General features: G+C 41.8%; 1 protein-coding gene across 1 annotated transcript in view; it reads left to right on the top strand.

Annotated features, from left to right (window-relative positions):
* Positions 1-18,787, top strand: part of LOC149990147 (A-kinase anchor protein 4-like) — a 42,181-nt gene extending 23,394 nt beyond the window's left edge. Inside the window, exons 2-6 of the mRNA XM_090265653.1 lie at positions 10,604-10,699; positions 12,000-12,050; positions 12,577-12,678; positions 15,862-17,997; positions 18,632-18,787. Coding sequence (XP_090121779.1) covers positions 10,604-10,699; positions 12,000-12,050; positions 12,577-12,678; positions 15,862-17,997; positions 18,632-18,787 — 2,541 coding nt within the window. The remainder of the gene's footprint in view (positions 1-10,603; positions 10,700-11,999; positions 12,051-12,576; positions 12,679-15,861; positions 17,998-18,631) is intronic.
* The last annotated feature ends 6,624 nt before the right edge of the window (positions 18,788-25,411 follow it).

Genomic DNA, 25,411 nt, shown 5'->3' with positions numbered 1-25,411 from the left:
GGGAAAGAAGACGTAAAACTATCACTATTTGCAGATGACATGATAGCATACCTAGAAAACCCTATAAACTCCACTAAAAGACTACTCGATATAATAAGTGAATTTGGCAAAATAGCAGGGTACAAAATAAGTATACAGAAATCTAAGGCATTTCTGTACACCAACAATAAACTATCGGAGACAGAGGCAAAAGAGAAAATACCATTTACTATAGCAGCAAGAAAAACAAAATACCTAGGAATAAACTTAACCAAAGAGATAAAAAGACCCGTACACTGAAAATCACGCCACATTGAAGGAAGATACAAAAAAAATAGAAGCAAATACCATCTTCTTGGATGGGAAGAATCAACATCATCAAAATGGCCCTACTACCCAAAGCAATTTACAGATTCAATGCAATCCCTATTAAAATGCCATTGACATATTTCACTGACCTAGAACAAATACTCCAAAAATTCATATGGAACCAAAAAGACCCCGAATACCAACAGCAATCTTGAGACAGAAGAACACAGCAGGAGGAATCACGATACCAGACATCAAACAATACTACAAAGCCACTGTGATCAAAACAGTCTGGTACTGGCATAAGAACAGACACATAGATCAGTGGAACACAATAGAGAGTCCAGAAAACAACCCAGGCCTCTATGGTCAACTAATCTTTGATAAAGGAGGAAGGGACATAAAATGGAGTGAGAAGAGCCTCTCTAACTAATGGTGCTGGGAAAACTGGACAGGGACGTGCAAAAAAATGAAACTAGACCACCAACTTACACCACACACGAGAATAAACTCAAGATGGATTAAAGACTTAAATGTAAGACGTGACACCACAAAAGTCCTAGAGGAAAACGTAGGCAGGAAAATTTCAGATATCCCACGTAACAATATCTTCACGGATACATCTCCTAAGGCAAGAGAAATAAAGGAAAAAATAAACAAATGCGACTACATCAAACTAAAGAGTTTCTGCTCAGCAAAAGAAAACATCAGCACGATGAAAAGGAAACCAACCATATGGGAAAAACATATCTGCCAATGATATCGCAGACAGGGGACTGATCTCCAAAATATATAAGGAGCTTATATGACTCAACATCAAGAAAATAAACAACCCAATTAAATAACGGGCGAAGGACCTGAACAAACACTTCTCCGAAGAGGACATACAGAAGGTCCATAGGCACATGAAAAAATGCTCAACATCATTGGCCATCAGGGAGATGCAAATAAAAACCACAATGAGACACCACTTTACACCTGTCAGAATGGTCATCATCAACAAATCAACAAACAACAAATACTGGCCAGGATGTGGAGAAACGGAAACCTACTGCACTGTTGGCGGGAATGCAGACTGGTGCAGCCACTATGCAAAACAGTATGGAATTACCTCAGAAAACTAAAAATGGGACTGCCTTTTGAAACAGCGATTCCACTGCTAGGATTATACCCGAAAAATCCTAAAACCCTAATTCAAAAAAACCTATGCACCCCTATGTTCATAGCAGCCCTGTTTACAATAGCTAAGTGCTGGAAACAGCCTAAGTGCCCATCTGTAGATGAGTGGATCAAAACACTGTGGTACATTTACACAATGGAATACTATGTAGCAGAAAGAAAGAAGGAACGCCTGCCATTTGCGACAACATGGATGGAACTAGAGAGAATTATGCTTAGTGAAATAAGCCAGGCAAAGATAGCAAAATACCGTATGATATCACCTAATACAGGAAACTAAAGAGCAACACAAACGAACTGAATAGGACAAAGACTAGAATAGCAGTCAGTAGTGGGGAGGGGGGAGGGAGAGAAGGGGGATAAGTATGGGAAGGGACTAGTCAAGGAATGTGTATAAACGACTCATGGACATGGACAATGGGGAGGGATATGATTGTGGGAGAAGGGATGGGCTGGGTGGGGGGAGCAATGGGGGAAAATGGGACAACTGTAATTGAAAAACCAAAAAATAAATAAATAAAAGGAAAAATAAATAAATAAAACAAACCAGCAAACATAAAACAAGCGAAATTATCATTGAGTGTTACCTCTGACCACAAAGGAATCGATAACAAAAGTAACAGGAATATCCCCAAATACTTTGAAACTAAACAATGCACCACATTGATCAAAGGGGAAATATTAAGGCAAATAAAAACGCATTGAACTGAATGAGTATGAAAATACAATACATCAAAGTTTGTAGGACACAGAGCACTGCTGCAAGAGAAATTTATAGCCCACTGTCTATATTAGAAAAGAGGAAACGTCTAAAAGTCAATCTAAGCTCCAAATCAAGACTAGAAAAAGAAGAGCAAAATAAATCCAAAGCAAAGATAAAGTAGGGAATATTCAAGATAAAAGCAAAAATTGATGAAATAGAAAATAGAAAAATCAATAGAGAAAATTAATAAAACAGAACGCTGGTTCTTTGCAAAGATCAATAAAATTGACAAACCTCTAGCAAGACTGACAATTAAATACAAATTAGCAATAGCAGAAATGAAACAAAGGATATCATTACAGACCCTATGATAGATATAAACTTGACAACTTAATTGAAATGGAAAAATCCCTTGGAAATCACAAACGACCAGGATATACTCAGTATTTAATACATAATGTGAATAGTTCCATTGTTTTAAAGGGATTACATTTGTAATAAAAAAAAGTCTTTTGGCCCAAAATATTTCACTGGAGAATGAAACTAAATGTTTAAAGAATAACTAACATCAATTCTATACCATCTCTCTAAGACACAGAAGAGGAGGAAATACCTTACAACTACTTATATGAGAACACTTTTACCATGATACCAAACCATACAAAGACAGTATGAGAAAAGAAAACTACAGACCGATATCCCTCATGAAAATAGACTCAAAATCTTTAGCAAGCTGTTGCAAACAGAACGTAGCCAAATATAAGAAGTATATTATATGCCATGACCTAGTGAGGTTTATTCTAGGGATGCGAGGCTGGTTCAAAAAAATCAATCCACGTTAATAGGCCAAGGAATCCATGAGCACAAAAAGAAAGCTATGAGAGCTAATAAACCAGCTCAAGGGTACAGGACATAAGATCATACAAAACTCAGTTGTATTTCTATTGAATTGTATTTCTATTTCAATTGTATTCATTTGCAAGAAACAATGTGAAAATAAAATTAAGACAATTCTACTTACGATGACATCAAAAATAATAAAAGACTTAGAAAATAAATGTAATCAAAGAACTACAAGACTTGTACACCGAGACCCACAAAATATCGAGAGAAATTAAAGACCTAAACAAATGTAAAGACATCCCATGTTCATCAAGTAGGATACTTAATATTGTTAAGATGGCAGCCCTCAAATTGATCTACAGAATCAATACAATCTGTATCAAAATCTGTGCAGAGAAGAGTTAACATAGTGGGCCTGACAATGCTATCGTTTTTGAAAATCCTGCTTGCAAGGTTGGCCCTTGGCTGGGATCTAGGAACTTGGATTTGGTCGGAGGGAAGGGCTCCCACTATCCCAACTGATGAGAGTAGCTTATTGTACCTTAACTGTTTGTGCAAACAATATGATTTATGGTGAACAACAGCTTTCCCCCTGGGACTCTGGGATTTTGGTATGTGCTAGGCAGAGGGTGCCTGGAGGACCAGCCCCTAATGAAAGCCCTTGGCACTGTCTCTAATGAACTGTCCTCATAAACAGCATTTCCACACAAGTTGTCACAACTCTTCATTGCAAAAAGCTATACTAAGTGAAAGCAGTCACAACAGACTACCTATTATATGGTTCCATTTATATTAAATGTCCAGAATAAGTCAATCTATACATCCACAAAGCAGATTACTGGCCGCCAACAGCTGGAGAGGTATAGAGTTGGGGGAGTTACGATAGCTAAAGGGCATGAGGTCTCTTTTTTTGGTGATGAAGATGTTCTAGAATCTATTTTGGTGATGACTGCACAACTCTGTGAGTACACTGAAAGTCACTGAATTGTACACTTTATATGGATGGTATTTGAATTAGGTGTCAATGAAGCTGTTATACAATTACAGTGGGTAATAAAATATATTGGTTCTTTAAAAAGTCTGTTGAAGAGTGACAGGAAAGACTCCATGGAACCAGTGAGGAAGTTGGTTCAATAAGCCAGGCAATTTGTACCAAAATAGTCCAATGTTCTTGGTCACGGCCAAGCAGTTCTATATGGTTCTGGGCACAGCAATTCTTGAACAACCGTTATCAGTAATTTTCTTTCTTTTAAAAAAAAAATTGCGATATAACAGACATATAACAAACATATCAGTTTTCGATGCACACACTGATTTTGAATTATATAAATAGCCTTAAGCACTTACTAATATATATGAACCTAATAGTACCCCTGGCAGGAGAAATGACAATGAGTAAAACACACTCATTCTGTATTTGGAAAGGTAACGCTCATAATGAAATAACTACCAACACACGAAAGAACATGATACGTGCCAAAGCAAGGCTAAAATACAACTGCTAAGGATTTCAGAGGACATGTTGTTCGGCACACCATTATTGCCAGTACAGTCACTGTTGTCATATTCAGCCCAACATCACCAAGAATGATTACTGAGTGTCTAAGTACATGAGCAACTCTTAAGAGTCTATACAGAGAGTTAGGCGAAGTTCTTCCTTGAACCTAACACATCTTTTTGATGGGACTACTAAGGAAATAGTACATTAATGTTATAAGTGTGTCATCTCTATTATAAATAATTATGAAATATTAGGTTATAAATGTAACATACATAAAACGGCAGGTTTTCGGATGCAAGTTATTCTAGAGGGGGGATTCGCCGAGTTCCCTTTTAATTTGAGGAATGCCTTGGCAAAATGGGTTTTTGTATGGAGTGATCTTGTACCGTGTGGAAACACGTTTCCCAAGCAGCTGCGAACTCCTAGTGGCCACACGAACTCATTACCATCTAGCTTTGAGAGCAACAGGCACAGAAAGGTTAAGTCTGACATCCCTGCGGGGCAACTACCTGACAAAGCTGAAGACTAGGGCAGTCTTCATCCTATTTAAATGTCCCTAAAACCAGGGGCGATCCTGAAGGGTGTGTGGGCGGATCGATGCCTATAAGCACTATGAGGGAACCTGAAGAGGTTTATGCTTCCAGATCCCCTTTCTTTCCTCCGAGGCCTTTGTTTGAAACATTTATTGACAAATAAAGACACTCTCTGGAGGGAAGGAGAAAAACTGTCAGCAACTAATATTACATTTAAATACTTTTCTGTCAGAAAAGTTTGTTGGTCTGATAAAAAACGAAAAAGAATCCCGACTAACAGCCTAGTTTCCTCAGCCACTTCTCCAGCTCTGACATAAACATTTTTTTAAAGCACCATTAACAAGCCATACATGGATTGAAAGCTAAAGCTACACACGGGAGAGCCGCTCCCCACCAGTCAGTAACGGAAAAAAGACGAAACAAAACAGAACATAACAAAACAAACAGATGAGGGGCAGAGGGATAAGGGACTAACCGCCTCGGAATTACCACGTCAGACCAGCGGCCTCACGACCGACGGTTTCAGACCAACCGCCTCACACTAACGGCCAACAGGTGGTGCGCGGACCCTAGCATGCTCACCGGCAGGGCGAGATAACCGATCAACACTTTTCAACCAGGCTTGAAACCACCAGAGAGGGCCAAAAATTCAGACTAGGTACCTTTTACCCTTGCTTTTTTTGCTATGGGGATTCCTCTTCTGCATCTTCGGACCCTAGAAGAGAGTAAACGCGTGCTAATCTCTGAGCACACACACGTAAACCCCCGTCCCCAAGATAATGGAAGCGGCTCGTACTGGAAGTGGCTCATACCGGAAGTGGCTGAACCACCAATCAAATGGCCTCTCTGGGCTCCATTTTGCCGTTAATAAAACCTGGATTAAAATAGTACCCATATCATACAGCTGCGTGAGAAATAAATGAGATAATGCATGCAAAACACAGCACCGGGCAAATGTTCAGACCTGCAGAGTTAGAAACGCTGGGAGGGGGCCCAACTATCTGTTTCAGTACGCTCTCCGGGTGATTCTGAGGCATGCCTGAAGTGTGAGTTTTTGCTTTATGAAGAACGCTGCCCACTCAAATAGCTAACCAAAATCTTTGTTATTATTTCAGATTCCATGACTCCATGCTTTCTGAATTATGTTTCCTGCCTGAACTTTCAAAACCGTTATTTGTTTCTTGAGCCCAACTCTGTAGCCCGTATCACCACGGATACGAAGAGAAAGAGAGAACCTGTCTTCAAGGTTTCAGTGTAGGTGATCCAAGAATAGGAAAAGTTGATTAAACCTAATGGTCACAGTATCATTGCATAAACTAAATTAGGGAGGCTAAATCTGAGGCTGAAAGATACTTGGTGGCACTGAGAGGCAGACCAGTTTCATGAAGGCTGATAGTTCGGTTCAGTTCAACTTCATGTTGCCATTATTCATAATAATTACATTACAAACACAGGTTCCATTTTTATTAATAGCTCTTTCAAATCAAATACAAACTGAAAGCATAGTTAAAGTGTGATTTGTATGGCTATTCACAAGTTTGTATGGAGGAGAAGATATTTGGATAGAATAAACAAGGCTAGAAAATGAATGATGGTCTTAGGGGGAAAAAAAGGTGACCAAAGCTTCTGGGTTTAACATATTTATGTTTGTCTCTTAGAGGATAACCTAAGTGCATACTACTTTACACATATCCACACACTAATGTAGCATGTTCCTTTTTTTTGACACTGAACATCCTTTCTTCCCCATCTGTCAATACGGGACACTCTGAGAGCCTCCGCAGCTTAAGAGAAAGAAGAGGCAGTACGATATGACTGAGCCTCCTTGCATTTTCATTACTGGTTTATCATCCAAAAACTGCTCTTGTTAGCCTCCAGGATGACAAGGTTGGGGTACCATGGGACAGGGCTCTAATCATCAATAAGAGTTCTCTCTTTGTCGTTTGGAGGATTTGATAAGACATTTTTCCAGGCCCAGATCACAGATTTTCCCTTCTGGGCTTGGAGACACAGAGGGTTTTTTGTTTGTTTGTTTGTCCGTTTGTTTGTTTTGTTTTTTTAACCTTAGGGATATACATTCTTGTGCTTGGAGAATAAATAAACATTTCCTTTCTTTGCTTCTTATTCCATAGACATGAGCCAGACACAGGAGCTCCAACTTAAATATCAGAAGTTCCCCGTGACAAAAGGGTGGTAAAGGAAAAACAAGTTTTATACTGTGGATTTTAGCCCATCGCTATTGACGAAAGCTCCCTTCTTGACCAAAATTAATTTTTAATAAAAGCTGTGTGTATTTAAGGTATATAACATAATGGTTTGATATAGTCAGGCTTATCTGAACCTTCTTCTCAATTAGGCCTCACCTTTGGCTTATAAAAACTCCAACTTTCGGTTTTTATGAGCTCAAGGCATGTCCTTAGAATGATGATCCCAGCCTCCTTAATATACCGGCCTGAGAAAGCTCAACATTGCCAAAAGAATTCCCTGTCTGTTTCAGCCAAAACCTGACCATGGGCCCCTGCCTCCCCTCCCTTTTCATAGAGCATTTACAGAACTTGTAATTGTAAATCCTTTCTCTGTCCCTTTGAGACATATCTTCTACAACCCAGAAATATCTGTTTCCAGGACCTGGGAGCCATCCCTTCGAAATGTAATCATCAAGAAAGACAGAGCCTCTGTTTCCCAATCTCTATGGAAGGATAGGAGTTCAACTTTGATAAGTGCCAGTTAGCAAACGCAGAGGCCCTGATCATGGTGATCAAACTCCGTTGGCCCCCAAAATGTCCCTCAATACTTTTCCTTTAGCACACCCCAGCATTTAAAGGGCTCCTGCCTTTTGTTGCACTGGAGTTGAGCTCTAGTTATCTAAAGTCTCTCCTCTACTGCAGTAGCCTGAATAAAATCTACCTTGCCACCTTTAACAGATGTCCAGCTCTGTTTCTCTTCGATGCCATGAACTAAAAAGATCAGAACTGGACAACAAGTTTAAGACATGAAATCCTAGAGGTAACAGGGAAAGTAACAAATGAAGTCAGACCAAGACTATGAAACCCTAGCGTTTAGGAGAGTCATCTCAACCGATCTTTTAAAAATTCAGATGCAGTTCTTCTCATGTAGGAGGTTAAAGTGGAGACATGTGAAAAAAAGAAAAGGAGAGAACAAAATAATACTTGAGCGCCCTGCAAGTCATTTGGTGGTGGGCTAGTGGTTCCACACTGGGGATAAGCTAAAGGCACCCCAAAGTGTAATGGATGACCTTCTAAAGAATACCGTAGCCAGAAACCCAGCACTGGCGATAGTGGAGAATAATAAAGAGGGGCTTGAGGAGCCTCTGAAAGGCTGACCCTGTCCCAAGACTATTGGCTTTTATTCTGGGCTAATAATGTTTCATGATGAAGGTTAGAGCTTGTTGGACCAGTTAGGCACCCAGGATCCTAAGGACACCCAACTTTGTGCTGTTATTGTCAGCTATAGAAAGAAACAGCAATGTCATGAAGTAGAAGTCCTAGTACTAGCTGGTGGTCAAGGCTTTAGGAGAGTATGGGGAGTTGAGGAAAGAACGAACATCTTATGTCAGACTGGAAGGATTATCATAGCATCCAAATGCACGAGAAAAGAATTATTTCAAGTTCTTATGAAATAACCTACTCCAATATTGCACAAGTCTTCTGAACTTCTTTTTGACTAAAAGTGTCTTAATGGCGAGATAAAACCACAGAAGCTGCTAAGGAAGTCTCCAACTTTCTATTTTCATACCTTCATTCAGGATACCCAGAAAGGACTTTGATTAACTCTGTCTCTAACTCTGAACCTTCAGGGGGGAAACCAAAGAAAATTAAGCTAAGATGTGAAAATCAACACTGCTCTGTGAAAAATAGACTCTACTGGTAACGAGTATGATTAGATTGTTCTGGAAGTCCAGCAAGAAGAAGAAAGAGAAAGGAGGTTTCAAGGTGTTGTGAACTGGACAAAACATGAAAGGATTATGTGTACCCTTCTAGAGAGAACAGAAGGTTGTCATACAGAAGGCAGCTTGAGGTGGTTTTCATATGAAGAGATGTTGAGTTTGCCAGCCTGCTACACTTTTGCTGCAGTTGCTATGGTTTCAGGCATTGTGACCCAACAAACTCTGGTGTCATGTCCCAGGGTCATAAGCAGCAGGAAAGGCTTTGGCCCTTCAGTCTTGTCCAACTGCTGACAAGGGCAGCAGCCAGCTGCGGGTACCCGAGAACTTGACACTGCCCAGATCCATCTAAAGGGACATATCTCCTTTCTTGGTGGCACATTTTCAGCCAAAAGAACTTCATTATCAAGGTAATGAGTTTATATATTTTGTTGTTGTTGTTTTTTGTTTTGTTTTTTTTACAGTTCTTTAGAATCTGGACACGAGAGACCTCTTTGCCTCCCTCTCTTTGTTTCTAGGCTAGTGATCTCTAGTTCTGGGAAAAAAGAAACCCCCTCTTTTGAGGGTATGGGAAGCCTTTTCCTAAATGTTTGGGAGACCCTCAAAGATCTTGGAGGGTTGGGGGGGTCATAAAGGGTAGGCATGTAATACTATCCGGTGAAAGGATAGCTGAGTATAGGAGGGAGAGAGGGAGAGAAAAATGGAAGAAGGTAAAGGGAGGAAGGGAGGGGGAAAAAGAGGGGAAGAGGAGAAGGGAGCTAGAGGTTAAAGGGGTCTAAATTTTGAAGGAAGTTGGAGGAGAGGAATTCAATAGCCCTCTACCATTTGGCAAAAAGTTTCTCTTGTTAGTTAAAAAACAAAGTCAAATCCAAGTACGAGGTACCAAAACAATTCTACTGAACCCATAACTGTGTCTTCCTGTACATGGGTCTAAGGTCTTACATAACAAACATTATTTAGGGCTTTTTCCACTTTCTTTTTACTTTTAATTCCAGGCTGGGGTGGGAGGTGGTGGGGAGTGGTAAGAGAAGTTGGCAGAGATGATTATTCTTTCAAAAATAAAATTAAATATGGTTCTATGGGATCGGGGCCTGGTTTTTATAGCTATTAGACCGAGTTTTCTCAGTGTTCAGAATCTTGTTCTATTGTGGGATCTCATATGTTGTTTTAATTAAAAAGGTTATTTTTTCACTCTACTAGTGTTGGCCTTAGACTTTTCCAATGGCTCTATGTGGTAAGTGTTACAGCTGTTTATCCCATTTCACTCCTTATATCATGAGAAAGGCTCTGGTTGAACTGGGGTTAACTAAAATTCAATTAAGGGGGATGAGGTATGCTTGATTCCTTGAAGGTGCTTAAGAATGGCAAAGGAAGTAGAGGCAGGTGAGATTTAGTGGAGTTTAGTAGAAATAAGTCTCTAAAGTTAATCTCCACGTTCTCTATACTTCCTTTTAAATTTGCTTCCCAACGAAGTATGCTAAAATGATCCTGATAATTTCAGAGAATCCCTTTCCCACTACTCACCCCACCAGTTTCTAGCCTAACCCAATATGAACTACATAGCTGAGTTCCAGGGCCTTCTTATCCAAACTGAGCCAGTTTCTAAAAACCATATATAAGCCTTTCGGATTCCTTTTCTTTTGTCTTTCCAGAGGCCTGATAATATTGAGTGGTTACACAGCGCCAGGGGTGTGTGCAAGGTCAAGCTCCATAGCCCAAAAGGACAGCAAGAACAGGAACGGAAAGTGGTAAGATACTAAATTACTCCCACTAAGGGGTGGAAAGGATTGCTTTATGGATACAGATATCCTGGAACCCAGAATAGACTAATGGAGGGTGATAGTGTCGTTTCTCTAAGATATCAAGTTCAGTAAAGTTTGTGGGCTGGGGGGTGGGGATTGGGGTGGGGGCGGGGCGCAGTATGCTTATACATCACAGAGGGACACGTGAAGGGAGGGAGAGAATGAAGAGTAGCTGGGGAGGGGGGTGGGGGGAGCCTCAGGGGAGGGAGGAGTGGTGGTTGCCTAGTTTTAGCAGCCTAATGGAATCATAATAATATCAGCTAGCTACAAGTAAGTTGCACTCAAGTGGGACTCCCACAGGAGGGCAAAATGTGTAATACTTCACATTTTTTATCACGTTCAAATGCCATTTGTACTGTTATGTATTTAATGCTTTTTTAATTGACTGACGTTTAAAAATTACCATCAACCTAAGCAATATTATACATAATGTCACAGGTTTTATGTTTTAGTATGTATTTTTCCTACTAAACAACAAAAAAGTACATATATTAAACACAGAAATGTTTATCCATGTATCACTTAAAGTTTTCTATAACATCAGTAGTAAAAACACCACTTTTGGGGAACACTATGGTAGTTGAAAGTGCTCTAACTGAAAGTCAGGGAATTGGTTTCTTTTTTTTTTTAATGTTTATTTATTTATTTATTTATTTATTTATAATTTTATTTTTTGGTTATTCAATTACAGTTGTCCCATTTCCCCCCATTGCTCCTCCCTCCCAGTTCATCCCTTCTCCCACAGTTATATCCCTCCCTGTTGTCCATGTCCATGAGTCATTCATATACGTTCCTCGACTAGACCCTTCCCTTACTTATCCCCCTTCTCCCCCTCCCCCCTCCCCCCTACTGACTACTATTCTAGTCTTTGCCTATTTAGTTCGTTTGTTTGTGTTGCTCTTTAGTTTCCTGAATTGAGTTCTAATGTAAGTTTCAGCTTTGAGTTTGCGTCAGTTGGGCAAGGCACCTTTCTTCTTACTTTTTTCAGTAAATGTAGGTATTGTAATTTGGGCATCTCTGACAGGTAGGTATTCTTATCTAGGAAATACAATAATGATAAGATTCTCTCTGCCTAATAGCATTTATTGAGTACTTACTATGTACAGGTACTCTGCTGAAAGCTTTGTATTCACTCTCAATCAGTCCTCACAAGAACCCCTATGCGGTAGGTGCTTTATCGTCTCAAAGAGAAACCGCAGTCTTTTCTCTAGAATTTTCCTCAATACGCTGTCCTAATTTGGTGCAGATATGCTTTGTCGATGTGTCCACCCTGAAAGTGGAAGATAAAGGTTCCAAGGTGAGTATTCTCTGCTCCCCCCAGAGTTGGAATGAGTGAGAAACTGCTGAAAGAGTTATCAGTGGCAGCATAATAAAAGGGAAAGTCTGTGCCAGAGGGTGGAAGGATGGAGGAGATTCAGGTGGGCAGCCATCATTTTTGAAAACCCCAAACCCCCGGTTGAGAATATACTGTCACTCTTGATGCCAAATCTCATTCTAGAAGGAACTTAATTTGCTGGTAGGCCTGAAAGAATTACAGCATGGAAGGTAGCATGTCAGAGCAGTGAGAAAACTGTCCAAAAGTTTGACGATTCATGAAATATGATTCCTAAGATTTATGGATTTGTGAATGCCTCTGGAGGGGTAGTAATTTGTGAGGAGAACAATATCTCATTCTTCAAACATTAGCTAGCATCACAAGCCTACTTATCCTTCTCCATTGAAAGGAAAAGATAAGAGATATGACATTCATGTTTTGGAGAGGGCAGCTTGGAGAAGTCTCAAAAAGCAGTTATTCATAAGAATCTCACCACTTCATCCCATAGGATGCTGGTGGTTCCTGTTCCGGAGGTGACCTAACGCAACACCATCTGAAAGAGAAAGAAGTTATTATAATCAAAGCTACCGAGAAGCAAAACCAGTCTAAGGTATGCTTAGCTTCCGAGTCCACCCTTTCTAATTCCCAGAGTCCAGTGCTGACTCCGAAGACTCTGGTTCACAAAAGGTAAGAGAAATATTTCCAAACAAGCCCCTACATTTGACTACTATGATATTCCAGAGTTCACAGGCCTAAGTTCAAAGTCAGGTAAGTTTAATGTCCAGGTATCTAACAATGGCACTAATCACAGAGGTTCAGAATGCCCTTCCCTGATTGCAGGTCCCTACTCCAAACAGAATCTTGCTACCATTATCCTAACAAAGATGTGGAATGAAAGCATGATCTTTTTCAGTGCTTTCTGTTGTCTTCTAATGGGCTTGTGTGCTCCACATTGCCCAGTGTCCAAAAAAAAAAAAAAATAATAAAAATAAAAAAAGAACAAGCATATATGGAACAGAGAGAATCCACAATGACCAAGAACTGTAGTGGCTTGTTCCCCAAACCTGTTGCCTAAGAGATTACAGACTGTTAGGTAGCGTAAAGTTAGAAGCAATTCGATTTGGATACCACTGTCACATGCAAGTCCTTTTGTTTTTCTGTAACTACCTAAATTATATCTGTTGGGCTCCTGGCCCATGACAAGTCACCTTCACAGTCCTACAAACCTGGAGTAGTTGATATTGAAATAGGATATTTGGTTTTATCTCAAAGGAGTCAATTTTTTTTTTTTTTTGTTCTGCATCTCTATGCTTATCTTATAACCAGGAACAACATTTCTGGCCTCAGACACATTTGGAGTGATGAGAGTGGCTCCTAAGGAAGAAAAAAAGTTTAAAAATATTCTTCAAAGAGTTTTGGGTTTAGTTGGAAGGAGGACTCCATTTTGAAGTCTTAAGAAAGGGATAAATTATACCTAATGTTTATTCTTAAAAGTGCAGCACATATTTCCTACACATAATGCAGGTGTCCTTGATTGTAACCTAAACCCATTTTCAAAATGTTGAACTTATCATGACCTCAAACTTCTAGGGATTCAGTAGAAAGTAAGGAGATGAAGCAATGGAAGGGGTAAAGAGGACGATGGTACTTAGCAAGGAGTGGAAGACATGTATAATACATATACACATATCTAGACATGAGTATATGCACATAATTTACACTGACACACAGCAATATATACAAAATAATTTATACGAGCCGTGACACACACATCCCTGGCTACGTGTCTACATATGACACTGGTGAACACACACAAGCATTGAAACAACACATGTGTGTGTATATTCATAAACAATGACTCACCTACACAAAGGTATAGAGTCAGCTGCATTGACATACCCACATGTGACACATCAACATCTATATATGCATCCATGCACACTATGCATAAACATGCACACTACACATAAACATACACACATGAGCCTCGATCAAAACACAGTGACTGTACAAGTTCAGGTGATAGGCATGCACTCTTACACAGGGTGGGGCAAAAGTAGGTTTACAGTTATGAGTATGTGAAACGGTTTATTCTTGAATTATTACTTATTATTTTCCATACATACAACTGCAAACCTACTTTTCGCCCCACTCTGTAAATATACCTCATGTTGATACGCACACATACAAACTTAAGCAAAGTGACACTAACAACATTTGAATGCACTGATACATACCTTGACACAAATACAATGACATCCCCACTCACGTATTCACACAAGTACTCAAATACCCAGGGTGTGTGCAACACTGACACACATTCTCAATCATTCACGTAGCATATAAATATAACATAAACTGATACCCAATTTATTGACATACACAGTCATTATATTAGCACCGATCCACATTGAACATAAACATTTATTGATGTATTATCTATTATCTATTAATTACTATATATGTTAACATGTGAATTTATTCTTTTTTTATTCTTTTTTTTTAAATAAATAAAAGATTAATTAGTTATTTTAACAATAGGAAATAACAATCCCTCCCTCTCAGACATTAAGACCCTTTATAATCTTATAAAGGACAATGGGCGAAGGTCTCAAGCTCCTCTAGCTGCTTCAAGCTGGACATGGTTGTCGTTCGTCCTACCTACCCTTGGTCCAGACATCCCTAATAAGAGTGGGGGTGTGGAGGGGAGGGTTGCCTTCCCACATGGGGAAGGATCGTGCAGACTCCAGGTCAGTTGGCTGTCCCCAGACAACGGCGTGCTTGGTTTAACAGGCTGGCATCCTTGTTGTATTCTGGGGGCAACAGATTTGGCAAAAGGGTTTAAAGACATCTTCAATCCATAACCACTAGATGACAAAAGGCAGGGATTAATTTTTCAATGTTCCACATTAGGGAAAAGAAACGGGCTTCTTTGGAGGAAGGTGTGCCAGGCGCATCTCACCTGTCCAAAACCCTTTTGCCCATTCTACTTAGTTTGGGCTGAGGGAAATAGTTTAGCTTTCCCCACTCTTAGACCTCTGGGCCCTTTCGGTCCAAGCCATTAGGATAGAACAGAGAAACCAGTTTTAAAGTGAAGCCCACAAACCACCCCATTCTTCACCAACCCAGCCACTTAGTTCAGCCAAACCGTTGAGTCTCAGGAGGCCGCGCTGCAGACAGGATTAATACACATATAGGTATAGCTCCATGATACATTCTATTAGATTTGTATTATGAACAAACATGCAGATCACTCAAATCGACACTTGTCATTTACATATTCAGACACACTGACATACACATTCATTTTTACATTCACACAGTGTACAAAATGTACACGCTATCATGCACACGTTGGCCCGTACAGGAAACATATAAAATCGGTATTGATGTCAACACATTGTTACACAGGCTTACACACAGGCAGGCATACATGTGCACTGACATGTGCACACGGACACACACGCTAACAACACAGACTGAACATTCTCACATCTACTGAGATGTCCCCACTTATGAATTGCTATACTGTTATTCACACACACACACACATGACAGACACATTGATACATTTTTGACACATGTTGAGATAAGCACACGTGCTCATGTGAAATTGACACGCTACCACTTGTGCTCAAAGGGATATAATTATGTATTATGTTTCCATGCAAATCCTAAAGGGTAAACCCCTAATGTATGCAGTTTAGAAAGATATGTCTTCTAAATAAAATAAGGGGGGAAAGTAGCCTCCCCAAACTCTTAGGTGTTCTGTTTTTTTTTTTTTTTTTTTTAGATGGACGGATCTATATGCCTTTTCACACAAGCTCCCTCTGATCCTATAACTGTTGTAAATTGGCTTCTAAATGATATCCAGAAGTATGCCTTGGGTTTCGAACATGCACTAAGTCCCTCAACCTCTAGCTGCAAACATAAAATAGGAGATGAAGATGAACATCACAAATTACCCTCTGCAAACTGCTACAGCATCTATGATGATAAACTGAATATCGATTACATGGCCAATAGACCTCAAAGCCCACATGTAGACATGACTGCAGCCAAGAATACCAACAAAAATCAGAGTCCTTCCACCTCTCCAGCAAAATCTTCTAGCACTAACAGGGCAGTAATCTCTCCTGAGGGAGAATGTCCCATGGATGACCTTTCCTTCACCATCATCCGGCTATCTAATCTGGTAATGGAGATGCCTTGTAATGAAATCAAGAAGTTGGAAAATGGAAGCAAATGCTTTCGTCATTCAATCTATCCACCCTCTGGGAACAAAGGGAAAAACACTCCCCGCAGCGCTGTGAGCAAGATCGTTTCTGACATGGCCCATGATGCTGAGGAAATATCCTATGTGGAAAGGCGGGACACTGGAGAAGAGGGCAGGGAAGGTGGCAGGAAAAAGTTTATGTATAGTCAATTATCCAACAAGAACAAGGGGGTAGACAAAGAGATGTGCCAACAAGAGAGCAAAGATTTTTCACACTCTATCAGTAAAGGACTCACGGTTTATGCAAATCAGGTGGCATCTGACCTGATGGTCTCCATTTTGAAGACCTTGAAAGTGCATGCTCCTGGGAAGCCAATTCCCGCTTGTGTGGTCCTGAAGAGGGTTTTGTTAAAACACACCCAGGAAGTTGTCTCTGATTTGATTGATTCCTGCTTGAAGAACCTGCATAATATCACTGCGGCCCTGATGACTGACTGCGACTTTATCTCAGCTGTCAAGAAGAGTCTGTTCAACCACGGAAAACAAAATGCTACACATATAATGGAGGCCATGCTGAAGCGCCTGGCTACTGTTCTGCTTGGAGAGAAGGAGTCTAAATCACAGCCTCTGTTGTACGCATCCTTGAAGGCCGGCTCCCACAGTCTCAAATACGAGAACCAAAGTCAAAACCAAAGTCTTGAATTCTCCACCATGAAAACTGAATTGAAGGGGAAGGACAAATGCAAAATAAAACCAGAGGAGTGCAAGTCATTGATTAGCGCTGAAAGAGTTGCTGAACACATCCTCAAGGAGAGCCTGTCCATGTGGAACCAAAAACAACGAAACGAAGGCGAGATGGCTGGCAAAGCATGCGTGAGTAAGGAGGAAAAAAGAGAGAAGATCAGCCCTTCCACAGAGTCACTGGCGAAGGACTTGATTGTCTCTGCCCCTATGCTGATTCAGTACCACCTGACCCAGCAGGCCGAGGCCAAAAATGCACTTGAAGATGACTATCCTGGTTCCACCATAGGCCATAGGACTCAGAGTGCCCAATTTGAAAAGAACGCAAGTGACCAAAGTGCCAAGGCACTTTCAGTGAAACATCTAGAATCTTGTGGAGCTCCTGGGCCATCTACCTCTGTAAAGGAGACTCAACAACAGGCGGAGTGCCAAAAGTCCGATATGTCAAACATCATTCTATCACTGATTCAGAAACTGCTCAGTGAGACCTCCTTCAACAGTGAAGAGCAATCTGAAGGGGAGAGCAAGCCTTCTGAGCCCAGGCCAAACAAAGCAACTTCAATGTCCAAGAGAGGGGAAAAACAATTCCAGGAGAATTTAGACCTTGATTTTGCCAGCGGGATGATGCAAATGAACTGGCAATTCATCAATCAACTGGTAGAACCTGTGAGGAAGCTGTGCCTTATCATGGCTAGGTATCACAACAACAGGGAAGCCCTGGCCGAATTGGAAGAACAAGCAGCCTTGGTACACAACCCAAGTTTCCAAGTTGGTGGCCCCAGATGCAGTCACAGTAGTGCAATGTCACAGAACTATCGAGAGTTTTCTGGGCCGGAAGTCATCATCAATAATTGGTGCTCAACAAGTAGCTTGCAGAAACAGCTCCAGGCTGTCCTGCAGTGGATTGCAGCCTCCCAATTTAAGGTGCCTGTGCTCTGTTTCGTGAGAGATGATGATGGACAACTGGAGAAGGTAAGCAATGGCAAAGCACAAGAAGAAAGATGGTTAGACTGGGCAGGGGAAGGGAGGCAAAACTGTACTTAGGGCTCACGAGCAGTCCAAATTTTTCTCAAGTATGCTCTTTACTATGTGCTTTATGAATTACTTTATCCTCATAAAAAGACACAAAAGCAATGAACCATTAATTGAGGCTGTAGCACCTCGGGGTCTGCACATTTCAGCCAAGAGGAGGCGAGAAAGATTAGCTTTTTTTTTTTTTTTTAAATTCAGTGACCCTTTAAACAAACTACTTGGTAAAATATGTTTTAGGAAGGTGGGGGAGATGGCCACCCCTAACCTTGACCTAGCAATCAGCACAGACTAACCAAAAGACCCAGGCCTTGGAGAGAAGTATTTAGTAAAGACAACTGATTCCAGGTTTTGTTTTTTGATGCTCAAAATGAAGTTATGTTTTTCATTTTGATCTATGACATTAGAGGAGGGTCAAGGAAAAAGGAGAGGGAAGGCAGTCCTGGATCAGCGAAAGCTTTTACTCTAATCTTAGTCATGGGCGGAAAGGTGGGTGAGGGGGGTAGTTCACTTTATCCACCTGAGACCTTTCTTCAAAAGTATCACATGACTCAAGCTATCTCTGCTCCCTCCACAGCTTCCAGAAGTTTCAGCTAAGGCAGCAGAGAAGGGGTACAGTATTGGAGATCTCCTTCGAGAAGTAATGAGGTTTGCCAAGGAACGACAACTGGATGAAGCCATGGACAACATGGCTAGAAAACAACTGCTGGACTGGCTGCTCACTAAGTTGTAAACTAACAGTCCCTTCAACAACTCTGTAGCTAGTCACCCCATCCCCACAGCAGCATTCCATGCCATCTGGGCGCCCCTTCATTAGGCAAGTTGAACAACACACTACACGACTGTCTTTCCCAATACGTCTGAGCAGTTGGACTATGCAAGTACAAGGTGTTAAATAAGCTAGGCAACAACATGAATTAAAAAATTAAAAAAAAAAGTCGTTGTGTTCTTTTTTTTAAAATATACGTTCTATTGTTAACTTTTTTATTATTATTTAGATTTTATTTATTTATTTATTTCCAGAGTGAGGGGAGCGGAGGGAGAAAGAGAGGGAAACATCAATGTGTGGTTGCCTCTCACGAGCCCCCAACTGGGACCTTGACCTGCAACCCAGGCATGTGCCCTGACTGGGAATTGAACCAACGACACTTGGCTCGCAGGCCGATGCTCAATCCACTGAGCCACAGCAGCCAGGGCTAGAAAAAAAAAGTCGTGTTTCTTAATCAGATATATCTGAGGCAAAAGAGGGGAGTGGGTCTAAATCCAAGGATTAGTGATACAGTGTTGGGCTTGGGTCTATATCTGACCTTAGGTAATTTTCTGAGCACCCAAGACATAAAGATATAACTCATGTCCAAATCTCTAAGTAATATGGTTTGTCCATTATGATCCAGAGGTTTGCCACCTGTGGACCCCCTGTTTCTGCCACATTACACATATAACTTGATAATCTCCCCTCTAATCCCGAGGGTACGGTTTTCTCGGTCTTTGTCAGGAATTTGCAGATGGGCTACTGTGCTGCAGGAGCTCAGCTCCAGGCAGGTTAACTTTGGATTAAGTGAGACCAAAAAGTGACAGTGGAGTGTTTGAGAGGGAATTCATTCCAAGTTTATTTATTTATTTTTAAGTATATTTTATTAATTATATTGTTACAATAGCTCCAATTTTCCCCCTTTGCTCCCCTCTACCCAGCAGCACCCCTCCCCCAGCAACCCCCCCAACCCAGTCCATACCAATGGGTCGTACATACAAGTTCTGGCTTCATCCTTTCCTATATTGTTCTTTTTTAAAATTAATTAATTAATCAATTAACTAATTATTCTAACAATAAAAAATAACAATCCCCCCTCTCAGACTTAAGACCCTTTATAATCTTATAAAGGACAATGGGTGACGGTCTGGAGCTCCTCTAGCTGCTTCTGGACATGGCCGTCGGCCTACCTACCCTTGGGTCCAGACATCGCTAATAAGAATGGGGGTGTGGAGGGGAGGGTGGTCTTTTCACATGGGGAAGGGTCTTGCAGACTCCAGGTCCGTTGGTTGTCCCCGGACAATGGCGTGCTTGGTTTAACGGGCTGGCATCCTTGTTGTATTCTCGGGACAACAGTTTTGGCAACAGGGTTAAAAGACATCATTCAATCCATAACCACTAGATGACAAAAGGCAGGTATTAATTTTTCAATGTCCCACATTAGAGGAACAAAAGGGTTTCTTTGGAGGAAGGTGCCAAGTTGATTTTTTTAATTAAGTATATTTTATTGATTATGCTGTTACAGTTGTCCCAATTTCTTTTCTCTTTGCTCCCCTCCACCCAGTATCCTTCTTTCTTCCAGCAGTCCCACCCCCCTTAGTTCATGTCCATTGGTTGTGCATACCAGTTCTTCAGCTTCACCCTTTCCTATATTATTCTTAATGTCTCCTTGCCTATTTTGTACCTACTAATTATGCTCCTTAATCCCTGCACTACTTCTCCTCCTTCCCCTTCCCAGCCGATAACCCTCCAAATGATCCCTATGCCTATGATTCTGTTCCTATTCTGGTTGCCTGTTTACTTTTATTGGTTTGTTTTTATTTTTTAGGTTCTGTTGTTGATAGTTGTGACTTTGTTGTCATTTTAATGTTCATAGTTTTGACCCTCTTTCTCTTAAATAAGTGCCTTTAACGTTTCATATAATAAGGGCTTGGTGATGATGAACTCCTTTAACTTCACATTGTCTGGGGAGCACTTTATCTGCCCTTCCATTCTAAATGATAGCTTTCCTGGATAGAGTAATCTTGGTTGTAAATCCTTGTTTTTCATCACTTTGAATACTTCTTACCAGTCCCTTCTTGCCTGCAATGTTTCTTTTGAGAAATCAGCTGATAGTCTTACAGGCACCCCTTTGTAGGTAACTCTGCTTTTCTCTTGCTGCTTTGAAGATTCTCTATCTTTGACCTTGGGCATTTTAATCGTGATGTGTCTTGGTGTGGTCCTCTTTGGGTCTAGTTTGTTTGGGACTCTGTGCTTCCTGGACGTGTATGTCTCTTCCCTTTGCCAAAGTTGGCATTATTTATTTATTTATTTATTTATTTATTTTTACATAAGGTTCAATTTCTTGCTCTTCCTCTTCTCTTTCTGGCACTCCTATGATTCAGATGACGGCACGTTTCAAGTTGTCCCAGAGGTTCCTAAGCCTGTCCTCATTCTTTTTTTTCAATTCTTGTTTCCTCCTTCTACAATGGTTGACTGTTTATTTCTTCCTTATGTCCCAAGTCATTGATTTGAACCCAGACTTCCTTCCCTTTACTATTGGTTTTGTGTGGATTGTCCTTGGTTTCACTTAACTTAGCCTTCACTTGTTCCCTTCTGCATTTGCCACACTCCAGCATATCTGTCACATCTGTGAGCATCTTTATCACCAGTGGTTTGAACTCTCAGTCTGTTAGGTTGCCTATCTCCTCATCGCTTAGTTCTTCCACTGGAACCTTGATCCGTTCTCTCTTTTGGGCCATACTTCTCTGTCTCATTAACTTGAGAGGCTTCTGTGTTTGCCTCTGTGTTAGTAGAGCTGTCACAACTGCTACATTGTGAGGGGCAGAGCCTTAGGTCTTCGTTAGTATGGGGCGACCCATTTTGCCACGTTGTGGTGCCATATGAGGGAGAGGAGTCTGAGAGGGAACAAAGCTGCTTGCTCAACCCTCGCCCCTTTTCCAGGCACTTCTCCCACTTCCTGTGTGGAACTGGCTGTCTCTAGCTATTTCTCTGGCTGTGGTTCCCAGAATGGGTGGGTTTGTGGCATTCTAGGACTCTGAGGGCCTCTAAACAAAGGAACTCTGCTGAGAGACCAGCAGCTTCTACCCATGCCCCAACCCCCACTGGCTTTCAGTCACGAGCAATGGGTTTTATTTTCCCTGGTGCTGGAACTGTGAGCTGCACTGTCTGGTCTGGTGCTGAGAGCTCTCCCCAGGTGTTCCTCCCTACTTTTTTTAAAGGTGTGACTGCGTTTTCCACTGGTCTGCCACTGCCGATGCCACAGCTGCCACTGCCACCTCACTGCTTCCTCTCTGCCCCGGCTCCATCCCTCCTGCCTCTCTGGATGAGTTTTTCTTCTTTAAATCTGTGTTTGTTGAACTTCCATGCAGCTCGACTTTCTGGAACTTCTGGGTGTCTCCAGTTTTGAGGTAGTTGTATTCCTTTTCAGTTGTGGAAGGAGATGCAGCGTGTCTACCTATGTCTCCATTTTGGCCAGAAGTCCCAAGTTTATTCTTGTGGCAGCAGGTGAGACAGGAACAAAGGATCCACGCTCTCCATGGTAAGCCGGTGGCAATTCTGCTTGGCGTCTCTGTGCTGACACTGCATGCCAAGGCATTTGCCACCTCAGCAAAGGGTGTATGCCCAGTCCATGTACACATTGCTACAGACTGACCCTAAGGGTGATTTTAAAAACAGGTTTTAGTGGTACTAACAAGGGTAGGTCTTGCTCGTCCGGTAGGCTGCATGCTAAAGAGATATCTTGAGATAACACAATAGCAGGTATCAGGTCCCTCCCTGGTTTTGTATACCACACCTTTACTCCCCTCCCCAGGGTAGTTTCTGTTGGGTCTGAATAACTACTACAGTGCAGTTTGTAGGACCAAATCCCTTATTCTCGCTGTGAACACTTCTTCATCCAGGCCATGAGTTTTCAAATTACAGTATAAATAGCATCCTTCAGTCCCAGTTCTCCTAATAGCTGCTGTAACCCAGTATACAACTGCCACCTGCTGGACGTAGATGGAAGATCTCCTGGGTTCGGCCACGTAATGCGATCAGCTGCCTTGATCCAATCTAACAGGGAATGATTGCCTGGAGTCTCGTGTGCATTCTGCAGCTGCTGCCTCAGCACTGGGTGCGTGGGGTTGGATACAAGCTTACCCATTCCCTGGCCAGGAAGTAAAATGCCACCCGCCCCTACATCCCATAATCTTAGCAACCAAGCCGCCAAAGATTCTGACGCCTTTTGCCAGAAGCAGCTCCCCAAATCCACCAGCTCTGCTTGCAAGTACGGATGCACTGTGGAGTGCTCTGTGACTGGCAGAGGGGGCTGGCTTGACCCTCAGTCATTCAAGGACACTTAGTCTTAATCTTCTGCATTACCACCACCGCCACCCCAGGCATGGCTGAAATGGGTGAGGTCTAGCCCTCCCCAACATCCTCCTCCTCATCCTCATCCTCCGAGGAGTCTATGACCTGTACCTCTGATCCTGTCACAAAACCAGTCCTGATCCAGGCCCTCAGGGTGGCCACTTCCACCTCTAATAGCTCCCATGTTTTCTCCCAGGCAGCCCTCAATTCCTGCTCCTGAGACAGGTCCTCTTTCAACTCTCGGACCTGGGCTTCCAATTCAAGCAACTCCCTGAATGCTTTATGCAGAACAGAGAAATAGCCAGCCTACAGCACCAGCCCCTACCCAGGCACTTTTCTTCCCTAGAGAGCCCCCTATCTTCAGCAGAGCCTCTTCTCTCACCTCAGGAGTCACTTCTACCCTCTCCCAATCTTGTAGGGGCACCGAAGCCTCCAACACGGTCACCACCATGAACCACATATCCATGCAGGCCAACCCGATAGCCCACCCTGAGTGGCCGTGCCCCGTGGCTGACCCCTGCTCCATAGCTTTCGTTTGTGGCAAGTCCTGCTGACTGTACCAAGTGCCGCAGGAGCTCAGCTCCAGGCAGGTTAACTTTGGATTCAGTGAGACTGCAAAATGACAGTGGGGCATTGCAGAAGGAATTCACACCAACTTTATTCTCGTGGCGGCAGGCAAGACAGTAACAAATTATCCATACTGCCTGGACAACAGGGACTCATATATATAAGAAATTAAACAGAAGTAGCACAGGGCCAACAAGAACTGTGAGATAGTGTGGCACCTGCATACTAAGGCACTCTTTTATGTAAGGATAAGCTGGAGAAATACATGGGTGTTGAGGCAGGGTTCTTGACTACAGTCATCATGACAGGACAGCTAGCTTAGACAAAAAAAAAATTGATAGGTATATTACTCAAGGACATTGTGACCACTTGCCACATGCACGCGCGCGCTCGCGCACGCCCACACACACACACACACACACACACACACACACTCCATATCAACTGCATGTGGCTATTTAGTACTTACTATTTAGCCATGGCTATTTAGTATTTACTGACTGAACTACAATGTGTTCTGATCCTCCCCCCTGTGTGAATAAAGTTTCCTTATAAGTCATTTCCTTCAATTGATGAGATTTCCTTGTCTTCTACCAGTCTGAAAGGAAATTTTTCTGAGAATAAACTACAGAATGGTAAATTCCTCATAGCCATGCTATGCGAATTCCATTGAGACTAGCACTAAGTTCCTAGATTTGTTGTATGCTTCTCAGAAGTCAATTATAATGCTAGAATTCATTGCAGATCAGATGAGATCAAGATAGTGGTTTCGACCCTGTGGTCCTCTACTAGCTAGTTTGCTGTGGCATACCTTAGCACCTTTGAGGTGCGAGTGGCTTTGTAGAACAAGCACAAGATGTGGCATCCTTCTGAATTCAAAAGTCAAAGCTTTTGCCTCTTACTAGCTACGTGGCCTTACAGAGTCACCTAGACTGTAAGCCTGTTTCTTCACGTGTAAAATGTAGCCAGAAATTACCCTCACTGTTTAAGCTGGAGGAATGGATGTGATGCTTTGCACAAGGTGAATCTTATAAATGTGGCTATGTGAAGGAAGCTGTATGTCTCAAAGCCCATCCTAACACATTTGCAAGTGTTCTTGATATATTTTAAAATAAAAACAAAATTCTCTGACAATGTAACCTAGAGAGACACTTTACGGGGTGAGGGGTGGGGGATAAGAGGCATGGAGGCAAACTTTACCTTCACAGTGCCTGGACCTGTCAGAAGGAAAGGCAGGCCCCTTTAAAGCAGAACCTTTAAAGCTCCACAACTCAAATGAAAGCTAGTCAAATCTTTTGCAGTCCCATCCCACCCCATGAAGAGCTTTGGAGTTGAGCCACTACAGATCCTTGTCTCTGTCCTTAGGAAAATCCTTAATAAACAAGTTACAGGGCCAGGGCTGCATTTCTGATGACTCAGATCTCCCTGAGCATAACTGGGGCCCATAGTAGTTTACTTCCTTGATTAACTTGGCTCTTGACTTGCTCCTGATTTTTATTATGAGGCAGCCTTAGGGATTCCTGGGACTGTGGAGATACAGCACAGGAAGTTATAAGTGCTGTTAAGTGGAAGGCATTGGGGTAAGATTCTCCTTGAGGGCTTTTTTACTTCTGATATTTCAGGATTATAAGAGTTTCTTTTCCATATTTTCTCAGGGAAACCTGTGTAGATGAGGTAAGATCAGGG

The sequence above is a fragment of the Furipterus horrens genome, unplaced genomic scaffold, assembly GCF_987537825.1.
Source record: "Furipterus horrens unplaced genomic scaffold, mFurHor1.1.pri manual_scaffold_22, whole genome shotgun sequence".
Classification (NCBI taxonomy): Eukaryota; Metazoa; Chordata; class Mammalia; order Chiroptera; family Furipteridae; genus Furipterus; species Furipterus horrens.
Note: the sequence above shows the minus strand (reverse complement) of the source record. Positions and strands in the feature narration are given on the sequence as shown.